Consider the following 19,675-nt stretch of genomic DNA (forward strand, 5'->3'; position numbering starts at 1 on the left):
CCTCAGCTTAACCCCGTTCCTGCGGGTCCTGTCGCTGGTGTTAATGGAGAAAAGGTCTCCTGCCTCTCGACACCCCCTTACGAGGAAGTTGTAGACTGTATATGCTCATAATAATCATTGAAGACTGCAACAGCAGCCTTTTTTTTTTTCAAGATTGGATCATTTAAATATACAGCAATTTCTGGCACCGTATTTTAGATCCTACATTTGAAACAAAGACAATGGTTACTCTGTGTTTAATAGTGCAGTGAAATGTAACCCTATTTTATGACTGAAGCCTCTGGGAACTATCACTGTTTTAAAAAAAGAAACATGGATAAAACATGAAAGCATATAGAATACTACAAACCTTGGAACATATACGTTGCCAATAACTCCTTCCCACTGTAGTGTAAACAGGTCATGGTACTTTTCTAAGATTTCCTTCATTTTTTGGGAGGGACTTAAAGCTTCTGTAACAATAGAATGTCATAATTGTAAGGTTAAGATGCTACAAAGTATGTTGGGCAATCTTATTTTCAAACATTTAAAAATGACAATATATATATTTAGGAATTTTTTTAGCCCGTCATTAGATCTTAAGGTTTTTAAAAACTAAGTCCAGATTTTAAAAATGCGTCAATTGCAATGTTGAAAACACCAGCACTGTTTGTGCAGTTCCATTTCAGAAACTCAGAAAGAATTTAGATGGACAGAGAAAATAACTGAGTTTCTATAGCCCTGATTTTAGAAGGCAAGATTCCAAACCCACCTCTGCTCTCCAAGGACATTGAATATTTAATGACAATTTACCTTGTCTGACTATATTTTCATAATACTGTAAAATGCAGACACACTCTTACAGCCAGATATTGAGTACGTAGTAAACCGTTTATTTTTATCTGCTGTGAAGGAGAAACTGCAAACATATGGAAGCATATTCTATCAGTATGTTCAGTACTGTTCGGTAGCTTCTTTTGTTTTGATTTTTTGTTTATTAACTATCTCAATTAAAAACCTCCATTAAATCAATTTTTGGCATTTGATAAATGTGTTTGTTAACAAATGTGAATCAATTAAACTATTACACATACTGGGAGAAAAAAAATTAAGTAAAATTGTGTTACTAAAGTATTTGTGTCAGACTGAATTGATATAGTATATGCCTACTGCCTTGGTAAGTAGACTCCAAAAGAAAACAGCAACCCTTTCAAATATCCTTACACAAGTGCCTGTAACTATCATAATACCTTCCACCTTTCAAAGTACTATAACACAACATGCAAAAGCTTTGTGTGTTACACATGCTTTATATGTAGGCATTAGCTTGAGAATCGGTATATACGTTTATATATAAGTTCCATTGTTCCTGTTCTGGTCCATTCCCATTCAGTACTGTTTGTTCCTAGTCATTCATGTATTTCATGCAAATTTCTAGTATAATAAAGAAGATTATACAATGCATCATTTCAATTAACCTATATCCTTCCCTGCACTACTGATGTTGTATCTTAATGGCATATATCTGTAAAACTAAAAATGCAGTAACAAGTTCTTGAAAGAAAGCATGTATTTTTAATTGGTTTATATAGAAAGGAAGATTACTCAAGTAACTATTTTCTTGAAGGTAAGTAGGTCATTATTTAGTGATATGAAAAAAAATAAGACTAATTTCTTTCTGGAAGTTGAAACAGGTTATATTTTTTCATTGAGGCACCATTTGACAGGTGATAAGCAGTACTTTTCTGACAAAAATCTAAGCTTTTTTTGTCAACACCTCAATGGTATGACTTCATTTTCTGTTAAAAAAGAAAAAAAAATTAAATTGCATGGCTAGGTTGTGGAGGTAGTATTATTTAATAGATATTACCTGGCTCTTTTCCTTCATTATAGGGGTCCACAATATCTGATAGGCAGTGAAGTGTAAACAATGCAATATAAACCAGAAAAAAAAAGTTTATCTGAACTGATTCACATACGTAATCATTTGGGAAAGGATACATTTAAGATTACGAGTATCAACAGGCATGCAATTAGAGGGTAAAACACGATGAACTGGTGCCTATAATTAAAAGAATGTATACAGTATTACGTGCAGAAGCCTTAATCAAACATTATTATTGTATCTGCAGTGTTAAACAACTAACAAAAAGATGTCCTGAAGTTTTGAAAATAGGCTTAAAAGCAGCACAATACCCAAGTGTCAATGTAAATCAAAAGCATAAGCTATCCTGCATTATACAGAATGCATATATGTACATATTGCATATATTTACACATGTGAACATATATAGTTATATATGCATATAAAATATAAAACAGCATATAAACTATACCATATTGCTGGGGGAGGTAGTTTAGTATTTTGAGACAGCTCCCTTTGTGAGTTGTGTATGTCTCGATTATGCAGAGGATATGCTTTTTCAAAGAAACAACTCTATAAAATCAACAAGAGCAAGATTCTTATTATGTAATACTTATTCCCACTTCAGACTTCTAGAGTATATAAAGAGCTTCTATGCAAGCAACTTGTATTCCTTTAACAATATTTTTACACAACAAGAAGAGCTACCCATATTTATTTTATTTAAAAAAAATGGAAAGTTCACCATTTTGACATTCTTTTTCTGTTCGGCTTTTGGTTTTGGTTCTTTAGACCTTTGAACATCTTTAATTTCACTCTCTGTGGAATTGAAAAGAAGAGACTTTTTTTTTAAGACATGAGCAGTTTCAGAAAATACAGCTTTCTTAAAGGATTGTTTATATTCATTAGGATGTAATAATAACAACAGATTAGAAAAATACAACTTAATTTCACATTGCAGCAAGGCAAGGACATTCCCCAAACCCTCTTGCCTAAAAATAGTAGCTTCAAAGTGTAAAACAACCAACACACACAATCTCTTAGATGTGCAAATGCTTCACACGTTACGCGTTCAGGAGAAAAGTGTTGAATAGTGACTACTGGAGCACTTTTTAAGCCTATTGCTATATCTATTCAACATTGATGTTACTGGAATAACTGAAGCTTCTGTGAAATACACAGAAATCAAAAGAATAAAGGAAGTTTTATATTTGAATCTGATTTTTTACTTCAAGAGGCTTCAAAAAAGCAATGGGAACTGTGTTATATTTCTCACTGCACAAATGATTATAACCCAAAGTATAAGTCTCAGATAGTTATCGCTGGAATGCACTGCAAATTAGGGGAAGTTTGTGATATGCATTTGAGTGCATTTGGCCATTGATTCTCTTTTTATTCAGTGGCTACTTTCATAATAGCATAGGTAGCTTTTCAATTATGCTTCCTCTCATTAATTAACTTCTAAAATTATGCAACCATAAGAATTTTCACTTTAAAAGGGGGAAAAATAAATTAAAAAAAAAAAAAGTTCTGAAAGTCTTATTTATAACAGATATTTAAGAGTATATGAACGTGTAGACTAAAAATATTCTCATCTCAGATTGTTTACAGTTCTTTCCATGCAGAAATGGCCAAACAGATGACAGTTACACTAAAGTTGCTAAATATTGTAGATAAGAACGCAATACAAGAACCTGTATGGAACAGAAGACTGTCATTTTTCACAGTGAGACTTTTCTAAATTTAACCTATTTATTGCCTGAGGAGGCCCACTAACTTTTAAGTGAGTTAAAATGTGTTATCTATATGAGTAAAATGTGGCTTCAAATTTTTATAGGTTCAGTAATAGGAGGTATCTTTGATCTATAAGAAAAAAAGCTTAGCAGTTCTATAAGTAAAACTGCTTAGCAGTTTTTCTCAGCAGAAAAATGCTATGTGCCTGCATTTCTTACTGATTTTTAGAATAAATTTAAAAAACAAACAAACAAGCAAACAAACAAAAAACAACAACAACAACAAAAAAGAAGATGCCATAGGGACAAGGTTATAAAACCATTTCAAAATCTACCCAACCATCTCACTTAACAAACTCATTTAATTGAAGAGTTTATACAGTGTACAAGTGCCTGTGGTAGTGATAAAAGTATCTACAGCCTGTGGAGTCTGACTTTGCTCATGCGTAGAACAAGAATCACTTAACTGACCTGAGGACTTAACGTAATCTTAGCTATACATAGAGGAAGTAGCTCAATATATCAATATTCTAAGCAGTCTTACATTAATGTCAGAAGAAAACTAACAGAATTCTAAATTCTTATTTGATTGTTTTCAATGTAGATGAAAATAGTCATAAAGTTTGATGAAAAATCAAAAAAAAAAGGTATACATGAAAACAGTTGTAGTTTGAGACCATATGTGTTCAGTTGAAACAAGTCATTTTAGAATCTACTTTTTAGCATATTCTTTAATATCTAGAGGTTATTTTGGATTAGCTAACATTTCAACTATAATCAGCCTGTATATTTCTAAATAAGTCTATTATACTAGCTATCCCATCTAAAATAATGGAAACATTATATGACAGGCTATGAAACAATGCTATGACATTATATGACAGGCTATGAAGCAGGCTATGACAGGATATGAAACAATATATGACAGGCTTCCAGTAAATTACATGACACCATGCATATTTACATTTTAACTATCTTCCTTCCTATATCAACATACAAACACAAAAAATGTTTATCTAATAGTACCTGATTCATCCACTTGCAGTCGATTGTAGAGAATCTGGAGAGAAAAATCTCTGGATACAGAACATATTCCTTCCTCCTGAAAGACACTCAGAGTTTCCAAAGGCAATTCCATAAATGACTTATCTGCTAGTAATACCACACACAATCCTAACTCCATAGGTGTTCCTGAATAAATGCGACAAACCACAATTAGGATTTTATATTTCTCAGTATGTATTTAAATAAATGAAGTTAGTTATAAAAACTAGGTTTCCTCTGTTGTCTGACAATTGAACTTCATTTTACTGTGAAAAGCATTATTCAAAAATATGTTTTAATACAGTTAATTCCTAAAATGTTGTTAGACTTCTAAGCATATACATTTGAGAGTACTAATTAATCAGAGGGAAAAATATTCCTGTATTAATAATCAAAACAATCCAGAACAAAATCTGGGCAAATGCTATGCATTTTAAGCAAATCATTTTGGAAATGAAAACTTGTACTAAAAATGTTTGGCTAAAGAGTACAGACTCATAAAAGAGCACATTTCCAATAATAACCACGTATTTCTGGATGAAACTTTTTGTTTCTGTTATTTGGGAAAAACAAAATGTATCATTTTATCAACATTTTCCTGTTTTGTTACAGAGAAGTAACAAATGCAAATGACAAGACAGCTGCTGGATTGCAGAAAGAAACTCCTGCAAATTTCAAAAAGCAAATGCATTTTTTTCTAGTAACTTTTAGCTGAGAAATTTGATTGCTCTTCTCCATAAAGAAAAAAAAAAAAATCAATCCCCAAAGCAAGCCATGGACTTGGAATGTCTTCTCTCAGAACATGCTTATACTCCCACATTAAGTTTGTTGCATTAAAGCAAACAAACTGTGAGAGTCCACAAAGTCAAAAGCAGAAAGCAGGAAAAGACAAAACTAGACCAACAGACTTATGCTCTCTTTTGGTATTTCTCCTCAAAAGACTGGCTTGTAATAAAGACATTTTATTAACCTGCCTGAAGCCTGTATAGTATAGAAGACTTTTAATACATGCTGAAGGATAGGCCCAGTGTACAAATAATCTTTGGAAGTATACTGAAATATTTAACTTGGTATAGAAGATAGGCAACACTGTTAAAGTGCACATATATTATACTCCAGAGAGCACATACCCTGCATTCTAGTGTGTTTGGTGTCCTTATCTTTCACTTTTATTTTTCCTGATTCAGCTGCTGAAGCTGATGTGCTGTGTTCTCTGGGAAGAAAAATTGCATTGAAAATATTTTTGGTATTAATACTCATGCAAGTAAAGGTTTTCATGGGATACACAAAGACAGAGATATTTCAATCTCAATGAAATTTTACACAAAGTACTCCTTTTGGAATTCCATCTTTAATTAGTTAAAATTATAATGTTTCATTCTGAACTGTTGGAGGACAGTGCTTGTTAGGCATAGGCATTAGTCTTCCATGTGGTTCTATCCTCTTTGTCTTGCATATACTGCATATATTTATATATACCTTTAAAGATGCAGAAGTCCATTCAATGGAATCTAATCTTGCTTTTCATCTACAACCTTTCCTGTATTTGTACGAGCTGAGACCATTCTATTTTCACAAATGATAAAAACAACTCTAAATGTCTTACCTAATGTTAGGGAAATCAAACTGTGATAGCAGTGGTTTCAGATATTCTTCCATAATTTCTAATATTTCAGAGAAATCTGTTATCAAATTGTGTCCATTCTTGTCTATTTTCTCTGTTGGAGTCTATCACACACATTGCAACAAAAAACAAAATACATACAAAATTCTATTTAACAAGGATGGTGGGTGTAATATGGTAAATCAGAGGCTAAATCAGATCATTTGAAACATTATAAAGTGGAAAATATAAATAGAGCAAATCAATTTCAAAACTACTTCACACCATCATTGCCACCACCATTTTGCAAAATATTCTAACATAAGAATCAGTATAAAATGTCAATATTTATTATCAAAGCAAATAATATATTTCTGAAACTTAAATGTGGAACAGGAAGGGAAGTCCAGAAAAAAAAAAAAAAAAAAGAATAAAAACTGGAAAGGAACTGTGAAAGGACAGCATTGAGAAGTAAATAGAAGAAGATGAGTGTTGAAAAAGCAAATTATATTGTATGGAGATCAGTGGAACCAACTGAGGAAAACAAAATAAACAGAATGAAGAAAACGGATAAGGAGAGAATTGAGATGACACTATAAAACTGAATCTTCTAAAAGCCAATATAGATGGACACAAAAAAATAAATGGACAAATGAGCTCAACTAAATGTCAAAGAGTTTTAGTACTAATGGATGGACTTTCTATCCAAAGCCCTGTTTGCATGGCTTTGTGCAGGTTATATGCAAGATTAATGAAAGTTTTAATGTACATGTGTTTTAAAAATCTAAGCCACTTTTTTTTTTCTGTCTGTTCTACCTGACATTATCACCTCTGTACTGATGGAACTACATCAATCTTTACATAGCTTGCCATTACAACAAAGGCTGGCCACGGACAAGAGAAAAAGTGTTCAGCACTTTAACCATCAGGAATAATCATTATTTTAGCTGAAAGATGGTAACACAATGAATAAAACAGAATTATATTTCAAGAACCAGATGTGTCAGAGTCATGTGATTAAAAGAAGAAAACAAATGCAGAAAATTCAGTATGATCTACACTTTTCATATCATCTACATTTTTATCATAGTTCAAGTTTTTCATATCAATGATTAAAAAAGGTCTTTACCAGTTTTTGTTAATACATAACATTTAACCAGGGAGTATAGAACGTAGCGGAGACAAAATTAAAGTAAATGAGAATAGGAGTTTATAGACTTACAGAGTGCAGAAAACCTGTCGAAAAGCATAGGCTTTTCCAGATGTTACACTTGGAATAAATGGAAAATTCTATTATGCTATACAATAACTGTTCTCTGAAAAAATATTTCCTTACAGAACTAAGAATTCTTACAATAATAGAACTAAACCCTCTTACAGTAACAGAAAACTTTTTTCATCTAGAATTTAATGTTCAGAGCCACAGTTGTGAATTTGGAATTCCATTGAGATGTGTACTTAAAGAAAAATTTTGTGACTAACATACTTGGATCAACTCCACCCAAACAGCCAAAGTGCCAAAGGACAGTGTGCCCTAGAAAGGAACTTTTCTGTAAAAATCAGTAATTTTCTGGAAATCAGTAATAATTCTCTGGTTAAGACTGATTTATTTTGAATAAAGGGTTGAGATCTATGATCCCATTTTGGGGGGGGGACATCTGGGGCCAATGTACACAATGTAGATGTTAGACACAAAGCACCTTTTCAAGTAAATTGTTCTCAGTTGTATCAACTTTCTATCACAATAAACTACAGAACATCTCAAAGTTGTGGAATGACATTGGAAACAGTAACAGAACAATATAGTAACATTAAATGTTGACGCAGAATACACAAAACATTTAGTAGTTGCGAAGATTAGGGATGTTACACTTGGAATAAATGGAAAATTCTACATAAAGAGTGTTCATGATAGTTTTTTAGTACATATTTTTCAGTCTTGTTTGAATATAAGGTAATCAAATATATTACCGTATCAGTTTTAGTGATGCACTCTTGCAGGCTTTGAATGACAGTTTCTTTAAGGTGACTCTTCATATTTTGTTGCTTGTAAAGATACACTTTTTCCAACAAAGTACAAAATGTATTGGGATTCACAGGAAATCGAGAAACTTTAGCTTGCACTAATAGTGAAGGAGAATAACATCATCATGAGACACATTCTTTTTGAGACATCATATTTGTACTTGAAGAAATTACAAGAGAGACCATCAGTATCTAAAACAATATATTCTGTTGTTCTTTGAAAAACTGTTTACATATATGTTGCATAACAGATATGTACAATAAAAAAACAATCTCCTGACATGTATTTAACAGCAACTTTACCCTTAAAATATACACTAAAATTCTGTAAATTCTGACTGGATACACTGTATCTGATAATGAAACATGCATTTAGGTATCTACTTTTCTCAGGTATTAATGAGTTACCACTATTTAAACAATTATTTAAAAATTTCATTGAAGGAAACAGTGAAACATATAAGCAATCAGGGTAATGATTTTTATCTCTAACTGTAAGAGGCACTTACCCATTGGCTGAGTGGATTTTCCCTTCTGCTGTGCAGTACTTACTTTTGGTTTCTCAATCAATGAGCTGTACAAGTTTGATCTATAAAAAGCAGAAAACTGCTGAGTAGATTATTTAACTGTTCAGGCTTATTGATGTGAATGAGTTTAGTTGCATGAGTAATTACTACCCTACAATTTAATGTGCTAGTACTCTCATGATGCATTAATTACCCCCCACCTTGGGGTGCAAAAACCTGCAAAATCCAATTGGAACAAACTGACAGCTTTAAGAAAACATCTTTCATTGCTATATATCCGGTAAGGGAGATTTTTATTTGTTCTATGACAGTTGTTTAAGACTTTTCACAGTTGGTGAAACTGTACATAACCAGTTGCTACAGTTGTTTACGAGTTCTCACTCATGAGGCTGCAATAACCAGGCTATGCGAGGTTTTATAAAGCTAAATGGGACTCCTCCTGACATTTTCAGGAGCATAACCAGTGAGAGATGAAAAATATAAACAGGATTTAGGAGGATAACAAGAATGGTCTAAAACCTTTCAAATAAACTCTGGAGATTAAACATATAACTACAGAAAAAAAAAAAAAAAAGGCCCAGAAATAGTTAAAAGTACAGGTTTGAGCTGCAGGTGGTTTTATTTGTTTAATAATTTGCACACTAACCTAAAATTCAAATCCAGCAAAATTAGAAGTAAAAGACAATAAGCAACCAAAATAGTGCTTATTCACAGGTATAGAAGGATGACATTTGTAACAAACAGAATAACAAATGAAAATGATGACATTTTATACCTGTCTTCTGAATGCTGGAGAATAATTATGTAGAAATTAGATGGCAATTCATTCACTATATTAAAATGTTCTACAGGAATACAGAGATTTCTCCATGCCTGCATAATAATTCAAAAATAAAATTATTTTAATACATTTTATTAACAACAATTTCAGTTCTTCCATGAGAAAATCGACAATTCTAGTAAATAAGGTTTTAATAATTTAACAGGACTAGAGGTAATGTACACATGCTGAAACATAGGAGGCTCCATCCAGACATAAGGAAACATTTACATGTATTCATTGTGGGGTGACAGAGCACTGGCACAGCTTATCCAGAGAGGCTGTGAAGTCTCCCTCCTTGGAGATGCTCAAAAGCCATCTGGACATGATCCTGGGTAACCTGCTCAGAGTAGCCCTGCTTGAGCAGGACAGATTGGATCAGATGACTTCCACGGGTCTCTTCCAACCTCAACCTTTCTGTGATTCTGTGATTTTTATGCAGTGCAGAACTTATAAATAATATTTAAAACAAATTTGAATTACTGTAACTTAGCCCACTTTTCATAGCAACATGACTTTTTTGGCCACTACACTATATGTGAAGTTAAAATGTTATCAAATCCTAGCAGAATATTATCAAAGGCAGGTAGCAGAATAATTCAATGTAACACACACTTGTAAAAGTGTTTCACGAATTTGTTAAAAACAGACACTTCACCAAAAGAAACTATATAAAATTTTGCAATTATTGCTAACAAATATAGAACTGTTTTCAAGAGAACACGGAAGAAAAGTGATTCAACAGTCAGTCACCAGATGAAATATTTGTTCTAATACAGAAAGCCCCATAAATGTCTTTGACTCTGTTACATTTAAGCATGTGCATGTATGTGTTCTTCAGATTGAAGCAACCCCAAAGGTGTCTTCAGAACAAAATATTGTCCTATTCCTTGTGCTAAATAAGATAATACAGCACATACAGAGAAGACCCAAAATAATGGCCTACAAATACTTTTTATTATTCTGTACTGTACTTCTGCTTGCCACCTTTTTTAAATGTTTAATTCCTGCCAGTTACAGTTAAATCTTTGTACCTAACTTTCTGGCAGTTTTAAATTTCATTTAATTTTTATTCTTTTCTAACTGAGGGTCTTCAAATTTTAGTTTTGGTATCCACTTTTAGATGTCAGATGTTTGAAGAACACATATTTCTCAGATGGTTTAGAACAAATGACAGATTACTTTTGTCCCAGAAAAGTTTATCTGTCATCTGCTCCAGAACTATGAATTACATGAAATATTTTTTAACTGGTTGTTTTTTTTTGTTTTTTTTTTGTTTTTTTTTTTTTTTTAAATATCATAGTTTAGATGATGTCTAGAGGCTAACCAACAGAGATTTTAATAAAAAGATCAATTATATATATACGTATATATATGTAAATGAACCTTGTCATAGGGTAGCACTTGTGTGGGGGCTTAAGTATCTCAAACAGCATGACTGGTTGCTGTCTAGATGGTGACTAGAGTCTCTGCTGCCAGGGTCCTTTACAACAGCATCGTCAGCTGGATTGGATGAGACTCACATGGAACTAAGGATTTAAGTGTACTGAATTCAGAGAGCACAGCTCTGACAACCAGATACACCAAATTGTAACTACAGGACAAATTTGGATTTCATCTTTGTATCTCAATTCTAATTTAAATTACATAGCTCATGCCACACAGATAACCTAGCATAAACAAAACCACATGACAATACGGACCATACTAACAAACAGTGAGTTTCAGTCATGACCAAGTCAACCCATACCTGAAATTAAGAAAATAAAAATGTTCAACAGAGTTCAAAGGAAACAGATATGTATGTATATGTCTATATGTGTGTTTGTATAACATACATATAAACACCTCATAAGTAACGCATATCAAAAAGTTACCATTGAAGTAGCAGTCAGTTGCTGTTCCACATTTTTCAGAAGATCACTTGTGTTCCTGTTTTGTTTCAATTGATTTTGAAGATGCAGTAATGCTGCCAGCTGAGAGCTGCTGGTGTCAGAATTAGCTGTTAGAAGGATATGTTTCATCATCATAGATGCTGAACAGCTCTGTAAAACGTTTAGAGGTGCTTAGTTTCTCTCCCCAAAATCATATAAATACATATATATATATTATATGTTAATTATAACATGGATATATATGTATGTTAAAGAAATAGTCTCTCACTTAAAAATCTGATTTATTGCATTCCACTCACTGATGGAGCTATTTGGAAATCTAAGTGTTGACACAGCGACATATGCTTAATGTCTGCAATAATTTCCTGTGGTTGCCTTGATGTGGGAGGAAGAAAATTAGTATAAGGTGCATTTCTCTATTTCTGCAGTGGAGATGACGGTGTAGGAAGTATGTATTATTTGTTCCTGATGTAGGGAATATGAGACTTACAGCCATTCCTTATCTTCGTTGTGGTGAAGGCCCATAGTCACAATAGTCACACTAGTGATTCATATACCCTTGACTCACCTACAGAATCATGCTAAGTAGGTGCTGATTTGACAAATTGAACATAAACCTTTCCTATCTACATGAAAATAATGAATGAATAAATGCACAGAAACATTTTTAAAATTATTTGTCAGGGAAGGATTAAAATGTTTTGTGTTAATGTCTTATCTTACCTAATCACAATATAATAAATTATTCATAATAAAATATTTGCATGTATGCAATCAACAATGAAAACTTCATGTTAAGCACAACAGATACTGGAATTGTCAAAAAGCCATGGAACAAACATTTTGACCTCAGTTAACATACTGTATATTTAGTTACCCATATTACCAATTAGTGCCTATATGTATCTGTACGATCAATTATCAGGCAGGATCTGTACGATGAATGATCAGGCAATGTCTATAAACAAACATTCTTGCTTATGTAACTCAAAACAACCTGGAAAAATGAATAATACATTAGCTGCATTACCTGATGAAGGGCTAAAAACTGGCTAGTCGAAACTGGATCAAATTGTCCAAAGCATTCAACCATTTCCAAACTAGCAGGACCAAGTACATTGGTAATATTATAGCTGAATGCAATACCCATACACTGTAGTAAAGCTTCACTGCACTGAGAAAGATATTTCTGAGCCAACCTAAGTTCCTTCTAGATGATAAAAATAGAAAGGTTTATATTAAAATATGCCTTAATATTAAATATTTATTAAATGTATACAGATTATTTTTGTGTTAGAAAAATAAATATTATTTTTCACGGTCAATAATGTTTTTCTCCTTTTTTAGACATTTATTATGTTCAAAATATGCAAAATAGATAAATTATTCAGCAGATGCCACATTTTTTATGCAGTATTAAAACATAAATGTTTTAAGAAAATACCTTCCTTAATATAAAACATGTAGTACATTTTAGCAAAACTATACTTAAATTCCAGAGAATAGGAGCTGCTCAGAACAAAGGAATTTTCAGTCAATTTACAAAACAGTTGTTTCCATTTACAGTAAATTATATTTAATACAAATAAAACCACAATTTTCTTAATTTAGTTATTACATCAAGTTATCAATTAACAATATGAACTGTATATCTCCTCCTTCTAGTGTGCTTTGAGTTGCAGTAGTTAACACAGATCAGCTCAGCATACAGCTTAAATTTTGTAAGAATTTTACAGATGTTTTATGACAGAAGTTATCTACTTGTTGCCAATCTGCAAAATGTTACATTCCTTTAAAAAGGCATGTCTGTGCAGCAAAAAGCTGCTACACGCTGGATCAATGAAAATCTTTAAAGGGGAAATTACTTCTACCTGGGAGCTCAATCAGAATCATAGAATCATAGAATCTCCCAAGTTGGAAGGGACTCATAAGGATCATCGAGTCCAACTCCTGGCACCACACAGGTCTACCCAAAATTTTAGACCATGTGACTAAGTGCACAGTCCAAATGCTTCTTAAACTCCAACAGACTTGGGGCAGTGACTGCTTCCCTGGGGAGCCTGTTCCAGTGTGCAACCACCCTCTCAGTGAAGAACCTCTTCCTGATGTCTAGCCTAAACCTCCCCTGCCTTCAGATTAACACCATTCCCGTGGGTCCTATCACTGGTGACTAAGGAGAATAGATTGACGCCTTGCTCTCCACTCCCTCTCGTGACGAAGTTGTAGACCGCAATGAGCTCTCCCCTCAGCCTCCTCTTTTCCAGGCTGAACAGGCCAAGTGACCTCAGCCGCTCCTCATACATCTTCGCCATCTTTGTAGCCCACCTCTGGACACTCTCCAACAGTTTCATGTCTTTTTTGTACCGTGGTGCCCAGAACTGCATCCAGTACTCAAGATGAGGCTCCCGCAGAAGCTCCCACAGCATGTATTGAGATGCAGGACAGAGACACAAGAGAGGTAAAAAGATGGGATTTTCTGGGCGTTTTGGAGATTCTCATTTGTAAGATCAAATTTATGTTACAAACATTTTCATTACCATTTCAAACAGAACTGATAAGGTAAGAAAATTATTTTTTTAAACTACTAAAACATGCCCAAATACCTTTAATTCCTGTACTTTCCTCCTATACTTATCAAACCGACACTTATTAGACAGTAAACTGATGTCTGTCACTTTCTGTTCATTGCATTCTCCTGAAATCAGGAAAGGTTTAGTGATGTCCAATTTAGCTTCTTCCTACTCATCACGGCAGGAAAAAAAAAAAAAAAAAAGTTAAACATTACATCATTACATCAGGTACAGGTGGCTTCATTTCTTTTGTGAATGTTCAGGTGAAAATGAAACCCATGTTAAAAGATATCATATCACTACATGAATTCCTCGATGGTGATTTAGCAATACTAACAGACATCAAAATTTCTTAATATGTTATGATGACAATACGTGTAATAGAAGCTAAAAAGGATGCCCATACAATCTCTTAGATTTTTGATTTTATGGTCTTTCTTCCTCCGTTTATTTCTTATGAACACTTCAATCCATCACTAAAATTGATTGACTCAATCAACATTCATTTTCTTACATGGCGTTCTTACTGCAACACAAAAGGAAGTTATAAACCTGAGCATTTCAAATACAAGTCCTTACTTTTCTTCCAAGGTTACAAAGACAAAGCTAACAAGCCCTTTAAGCCCTTCAAGAATTTTTTAATCTCTCCTGAAAATTTTGGAATTATCATATATCAGGAGTAAGTAAAAAAGTAATCTACATAACAATGGCATGTTGACAGAAGCATTTTTTTCTGAAATTCATTGGTTCAGCAAACATTTTTCTTACGGCTTGTATGCAATATGTAAAATCCAGAATAAAGAGTATTCCTATACAAGTGCATTTAGAAAAAAATACTGTGGTAGACAAACTTTACACACAAAAACTAATTTCTATGTAGAGAAGAATGCATACCATAATGTTTGGCTTCCAGTAGATTTCTGAATGTACAGGATCTATGTTAATGGCAAGTAAATGAAGACATTTTCCAGTGAGGTACAGGCACTTGGATTTGATGTCAGGGCAGCCTTTACAAAGATTCTGTATGTTTGCTAACTGAGCCAGTGTAATATGACCTATAGTGTACTCCATATGCTTCCAATCCTGGTAAAATATGTAGTCATGTTTATTTGCTCATATATACCCACACATACAGAAACATACTTTTAAAATATATATATATATATATACACATGTGTGTACACACAAGAACATTTGTTAAATCCAATTACTTTTAACAACAAAATAGCTGCATCTAACAGATACACAAATTCATTACCAATTGATTAAAAAAAAAAAGTACACTAACGTATATAAGCAAATGACAAACAAATCTGAGAAAGAGTAAGGGGTAAAGGGGGTACCAGAGGGTGCTGGGGCTGCTACGCAACAGTAGCATTTCCTACTGTTGTTGTCAGAGGTAGAATAATGGGCAAGAAATACTGCTCTGTTCCAGCGGAGCACGTCTTGTTTTCTAAATCACCAGCTCAGTTAAGCAGTTCTGCTTAAAACCATTTAAAAAAGACAGTATTTTTAAAAAGCTCAATTATGAAGCCTCAAGTAATTTCCCTGTAACAATTAGTTGTTTTTAAGTCTTTGCATTTAAGAAACAGAATTTTTCTTAAAAATCTTAACAAATAACAACAATAACAAATGCACCAAAAAAAAACACTAGAACTTTCTTTGCTGCAAAACTAAATGAATGGCCTGAGAAGCCCTCTCCTCAGTAGTGGAAGTTCTACTACAGAAAACAGCCCCGGTAAAGTTTGTTATACCTTTATATGCAAATCACAAGAATAATATGTTGTGTTACCTGTTCTGTTGCATTATCTTTAGTAGTTTCTCCACAGAATGATTCTGCAATTCTATGGAATGTTTTTCCCACTTTTTTAAGCTTTTTCTCGGTAGTAACAACTTGAAAAATATCCAGAAGAATTTCCACAAGGTTTAGCTTCCTGTTACCTAGTTGCCTCATTAATGGTATGCTAGTATTTGAATTCTGAAATACAGAAGAAAGGAAAGTACAGTTTTACTTCCAAATATATTTGCAAAGTTAGCTGCTAAGAAGTTAGAATGTTGTATTTCTTTTAACTAAAGAAGCAAAAGTTTTAACAGTATTGCCTCAATAGATCATAGATATGGCTATGTAACTTAAAATAATTTAAGAGTAATTTAATTTTCAAAGATAAATCTTAAATACAATACAAGACAATGAAAGTAGCTGCTTAGAACAAGAGTGGCTAGATTTCTGCTTGCCATGTTTTATGTACCCAGTACAAATATCTAATTATAAAGGCATTAAAAATGTGTACATAAAAACAGAATTTTATAATTGCTCATTTTTGCAACAGTCTTTAGAAGCAACACAAGAATACTTTAAAAAAGGCAAAGCAGAAAAAAAGCTAGATGCTACAGTATAATAACAGTACACACTAAGCAAAGTAGACTGCAGGCTGTTATTACCCAAAATACAGTATTCTAAAGACAAGTTTTCTTTATTTACATAACAGTCAATGTAAACGTTTTTCTCCTCAGGAATACATTTTATTGTGAGTAGTTTAAACCTGTCAGGTCTTTAGAGGATAATTTCATCAAAATATCTCCAAGTTTATATTTTTTCCTTTTGTAGCTTTTAGATAAATTTTAGAATTATAGACAATTGACAAAATAAATCTTCTCATTTCTGTCTTTCTTCTTCCTCTCTTAAACTGTAAATGCTTTGGGCATCAGAATGTTCCCTTCTGTGTTCATACAATGCCTATCGTTACAGGAAGATAATCTCATTTGGGGCTTCCACAAATCATCCAAAAGCAAACAAATAGTAGAACTAAATTAGATTTATTTTCTTAAGTAATAAACATATATATATATATCCATCCATCCATACCTCATTAACTGCAATTAAGCTGCAAACATTATGAAACACTTCTTCTGCTTTGGATACTGCCATCTGAGCTAAGTTATAAGCATCTAGACAGTGACTATATTTTTCTTCTTCATTTCCTTCCTGCTTGGCAATCATCCTGAAAAAAACATAGAAACAAAAAAATAATGTAAAAAAGTATTTATTTTTACAGTATCAACAATATTGAACATACATAATAGATAAAACACACTTTCGTGTGTTTGTTTTTTATATATTCAAATAGTAAATGTTCACACATTATTGTTTTCGAGGGGTTATTCCTGGAACTGTACTACTGCAATGCAAAGAGATTTTAATAAATAAAATAACAGCAGATAATACTCCAGTGTATCTATTCACCAAGAACAAAATTCCAGAACAGCTAGTTATAATACGTATCTCAGTCATTATAATATATACTGTATATTCTGGAAACAGCTTAGAGTGAAGGCATACTTCGTTTTGCACCAGAATTTCTAGTAAAACATTTCAACAGCAATAATTGTAAAAGCCTATAGATACTTGAGAATGATTGGCATGGTTGCCCAAATGCCTTTACAAATGGAAAGACAAAAAACTGGCTTAGAGACCTTGATACTTTGTTTTGCTCAAAGACAGTACAAAAAACAGTAGACTAGGTAAAATTAACTCTGCCTTCAGTGGAAAAGATTTTTGATTCTGAAGTATTTTCTGAATATAGAACACATTCGGAATACAAATATACACCTAATATCCAGATATAAAAGCTATAAATACTATCTGCTCTTTTCTATCTTAGACTACAATAATGTAAATAATACACTTTCTAGATTAGTTAAACTTAAATACAATTTTTCAGCGTAGGCATAATCTTACCTGTGAATATTTGCACGTTCCAGCAAAATCTCAGCACTGCAGTTTTTATGCCCATAATTAAGGAAGTCTTCCTCAATCTGAATTAATTTATTGTAAGATCCCTGTAGCATATGTGGCGACTGACAAGGCTCAGTATTAACAGTCAAACAATTTTGAGCAAAATGTATCTCAATAAGTGCTTTCCTAGGGATAAAAATTATGTACAGGATGGCAGTCAGAAAGCACAGGCTGTATGTATTTCTCTCTGTCTTCCTTTAAATTATAATAAGCATATAAGAAGCCTCTGAATTCTTTAAATTAATATTCTACAAATGATAGTAGGTCCTGAAAAATATCATAATTTCAGATTAGAACAGAGGTGTCAGTTGTTCCATGTATCTAATTTTTCAAACTACCTAGGCCTAGTCAGTTTTCTCAGCATAGCTGAAATGAGGAAACTATTAGTCTTCCCTTTCTAATCCAGAAGTTTAGTATTTCTGGAAAGAAAAGGAAAAAGTTACGTCTTTCTCTCTTTTCACCTACACATTTTAAGCAATCTGTACTTCGATTTCAATATCACAAAAGTCATTGTTTAGTTTCACCATAAAAAGACTTCTTGGATAATGGTGAAGAAAAAAGTAGGTCAATACTGTGGTTTATGAGAGTTGTGGAAATATATGAATGTTGTGGAAATATCTGCAACAGAGACCTCTGCACGGGCAAATGTATCTCAGTCCTTTGGGTAGCCTACACCTCAAACTATGCCTAATAACATTGTGGTATCTGAACTAACTTACTAACTTACCAGGTAATAGGACTCTGTACAAGAATAAAGAAATTGGAAAGGAAATTTAAACAAACAAACAAACAAACAGAATAAGCAGAATTACTTGGGAGAAAAATATTTGAGAATCTTCCAAATGCACTATACTAAAATGAAGGTGAGTGACAAAACTAGTATTTACCTGCAGCTGGAGGTATATAGTGGAGCATAGTGGAGGCTGGATATATGTTAATAAAAAGACAATTACCTGGCTTCAAGGGATGCAATTATAAAACCCAACTCAGATTCTCTGTTAGGTCTCTTCAGTAAGGTAGATCTAAGTACATATACAGTGTGTTCCAGTATCTTACAAGCCTGCAGGTAACATCAGAATTTCACTTTAAATGTTTGCTGTTAATATTAAACATTAATTTAGAAAGCTTATATTTTGTACAGAAAATGTTAAATATCTTTCCCTAATATTCCCAGCGACAGCTGATTTTTGGCAACTGTAGGCAATTCTAGAAAGTGTAAGTTGTAATTGTATTTAGGTATTTCGCTATGGTTAAAAGATTGAAGCACATACACACAAGGAAAGGATAAAAGAGTTTGGCCTGAAGACAAAGTTAAGAGGTGCGTACTACTGCTGCCCTCTTTTCTCTAAGCACACCATGCACAGAAGATGGAGCCAGACTCATCTTGAAGTCCCTAGCTGGTAAGTGAGAATGCCCCTTTGATGACGCTCAAAACCTCATATATAGATTTGTCCTTATTAAAGGTTTTTGTTACTACAGTCATGTTGGTTAGCCATGTAGACAAAAAAAAACAAAAAAAAAAACAACGCATACTACATTAACAGCCATACTGGTAAACCCACAGTAAATGCCTGCCCTCACTGGTAACTAGATATTTTGTCTTTCAACGATTGTAGATGTGAATTCACACAAAGCCAAAAAAATCTCTCTGTACAGGAAAGACTTGCATGTAATATCAATAAAGGACAGAGCATCACGGACACAACAGAACTATATCTGTGCTGAAGCTCATGGAAGTTAAGGGCTGAACAGTAAATTTTAATGTTAAGGGTAAAATAAGAAAATGTTTTTAATAAATATATGTATTACAGTAGTATCT

The 19,675-nt window shown here is 33.0% G+C and overlaps 1 protein-coding gene across 1 annotated transcript in view; it reads right to left on the reverse strand.

Moving 5' to 3' along the window:
* Positions 1–19,675, reverse strand: part of CFAP46 (cilia and flagella associated protein 46) — a 78,204-nt gene that overhangs the window by 9,811 nt on the left and 48,718 nt on the right. Inside the window, exons 38-56 of the mRNA XM_068688787.1 lie at positions 18,810–18,916; positions 17,800–17,982; positions 16,927–17,062; positions 15,853–16,038; positions 14,955–15,143; positions 14,094–14,228; positions 12,521–12,700; positions 11,473–11,640; positions 9,551–9,648; positions 8,758–8,837; positions 8,195–8,346; positions 6,227–6,348; positions 5,751–5,833; positions 4,603–4,767; positions 3,453–3,537; positions 2,589–2,898; positions 1,981–2,041; positions 1,850–1,885; positions 350–452 (exon numbers count right to left, since the gene is read on the reverse strand). Coding sequence (XP_068544888.1) covers positions 350–452; positions 1,850–1,885; positions 1,981–2,041; positions 2,589–2,898; positions 3,453–3,537; positions 4,603–4,767; positions 5,751–5,833; positions 6,227–6,348; positions 8,195–8,346; positions 8,758–8,837; positions 9,551–9,648; positions 11,473–11,640; positions 12,521–12,700; positions 14,094–14,228; positions 14,955–15,143; positions 15,853–16,038; positions 16,927–17,062; positions 17,800–17,982; positions 18,810–18,916 — 2,579 coding nt within the window. The remainder of the gene's footprint in view (positions 1–349; positions 453–1,849; positions 1,886–1,980; positions 2,042–2,588; positions 2,899–3,452; positions 3,538–4,602; positions 4,768–5,750; positions 5,834–6,226; positions 6,349–8,194; positions 8,347–8,757; positions 8,838–9,550; positions 9,649–11,472; positions 11,641–12,520; positions 12,701–14,093; positions 14,229–14,954; positions 15,144–15,852; positions 16,039–16,926; positions 17,063–17,799; positions 17,983–18,809; positions 18,917–19,675) is intronic.

This window comes from Anas acuta, chromosome 7 (assembly GCF_963932015.1).
Source record: "Anas acuta chromosome 7, bAnaAcu1.1, whole genome shotgun sequence".
NCBI lineage: Eukaryota > Metazoa > Chordata > Aves > Anseriformes > Anatidae > Anas > Anas acuta.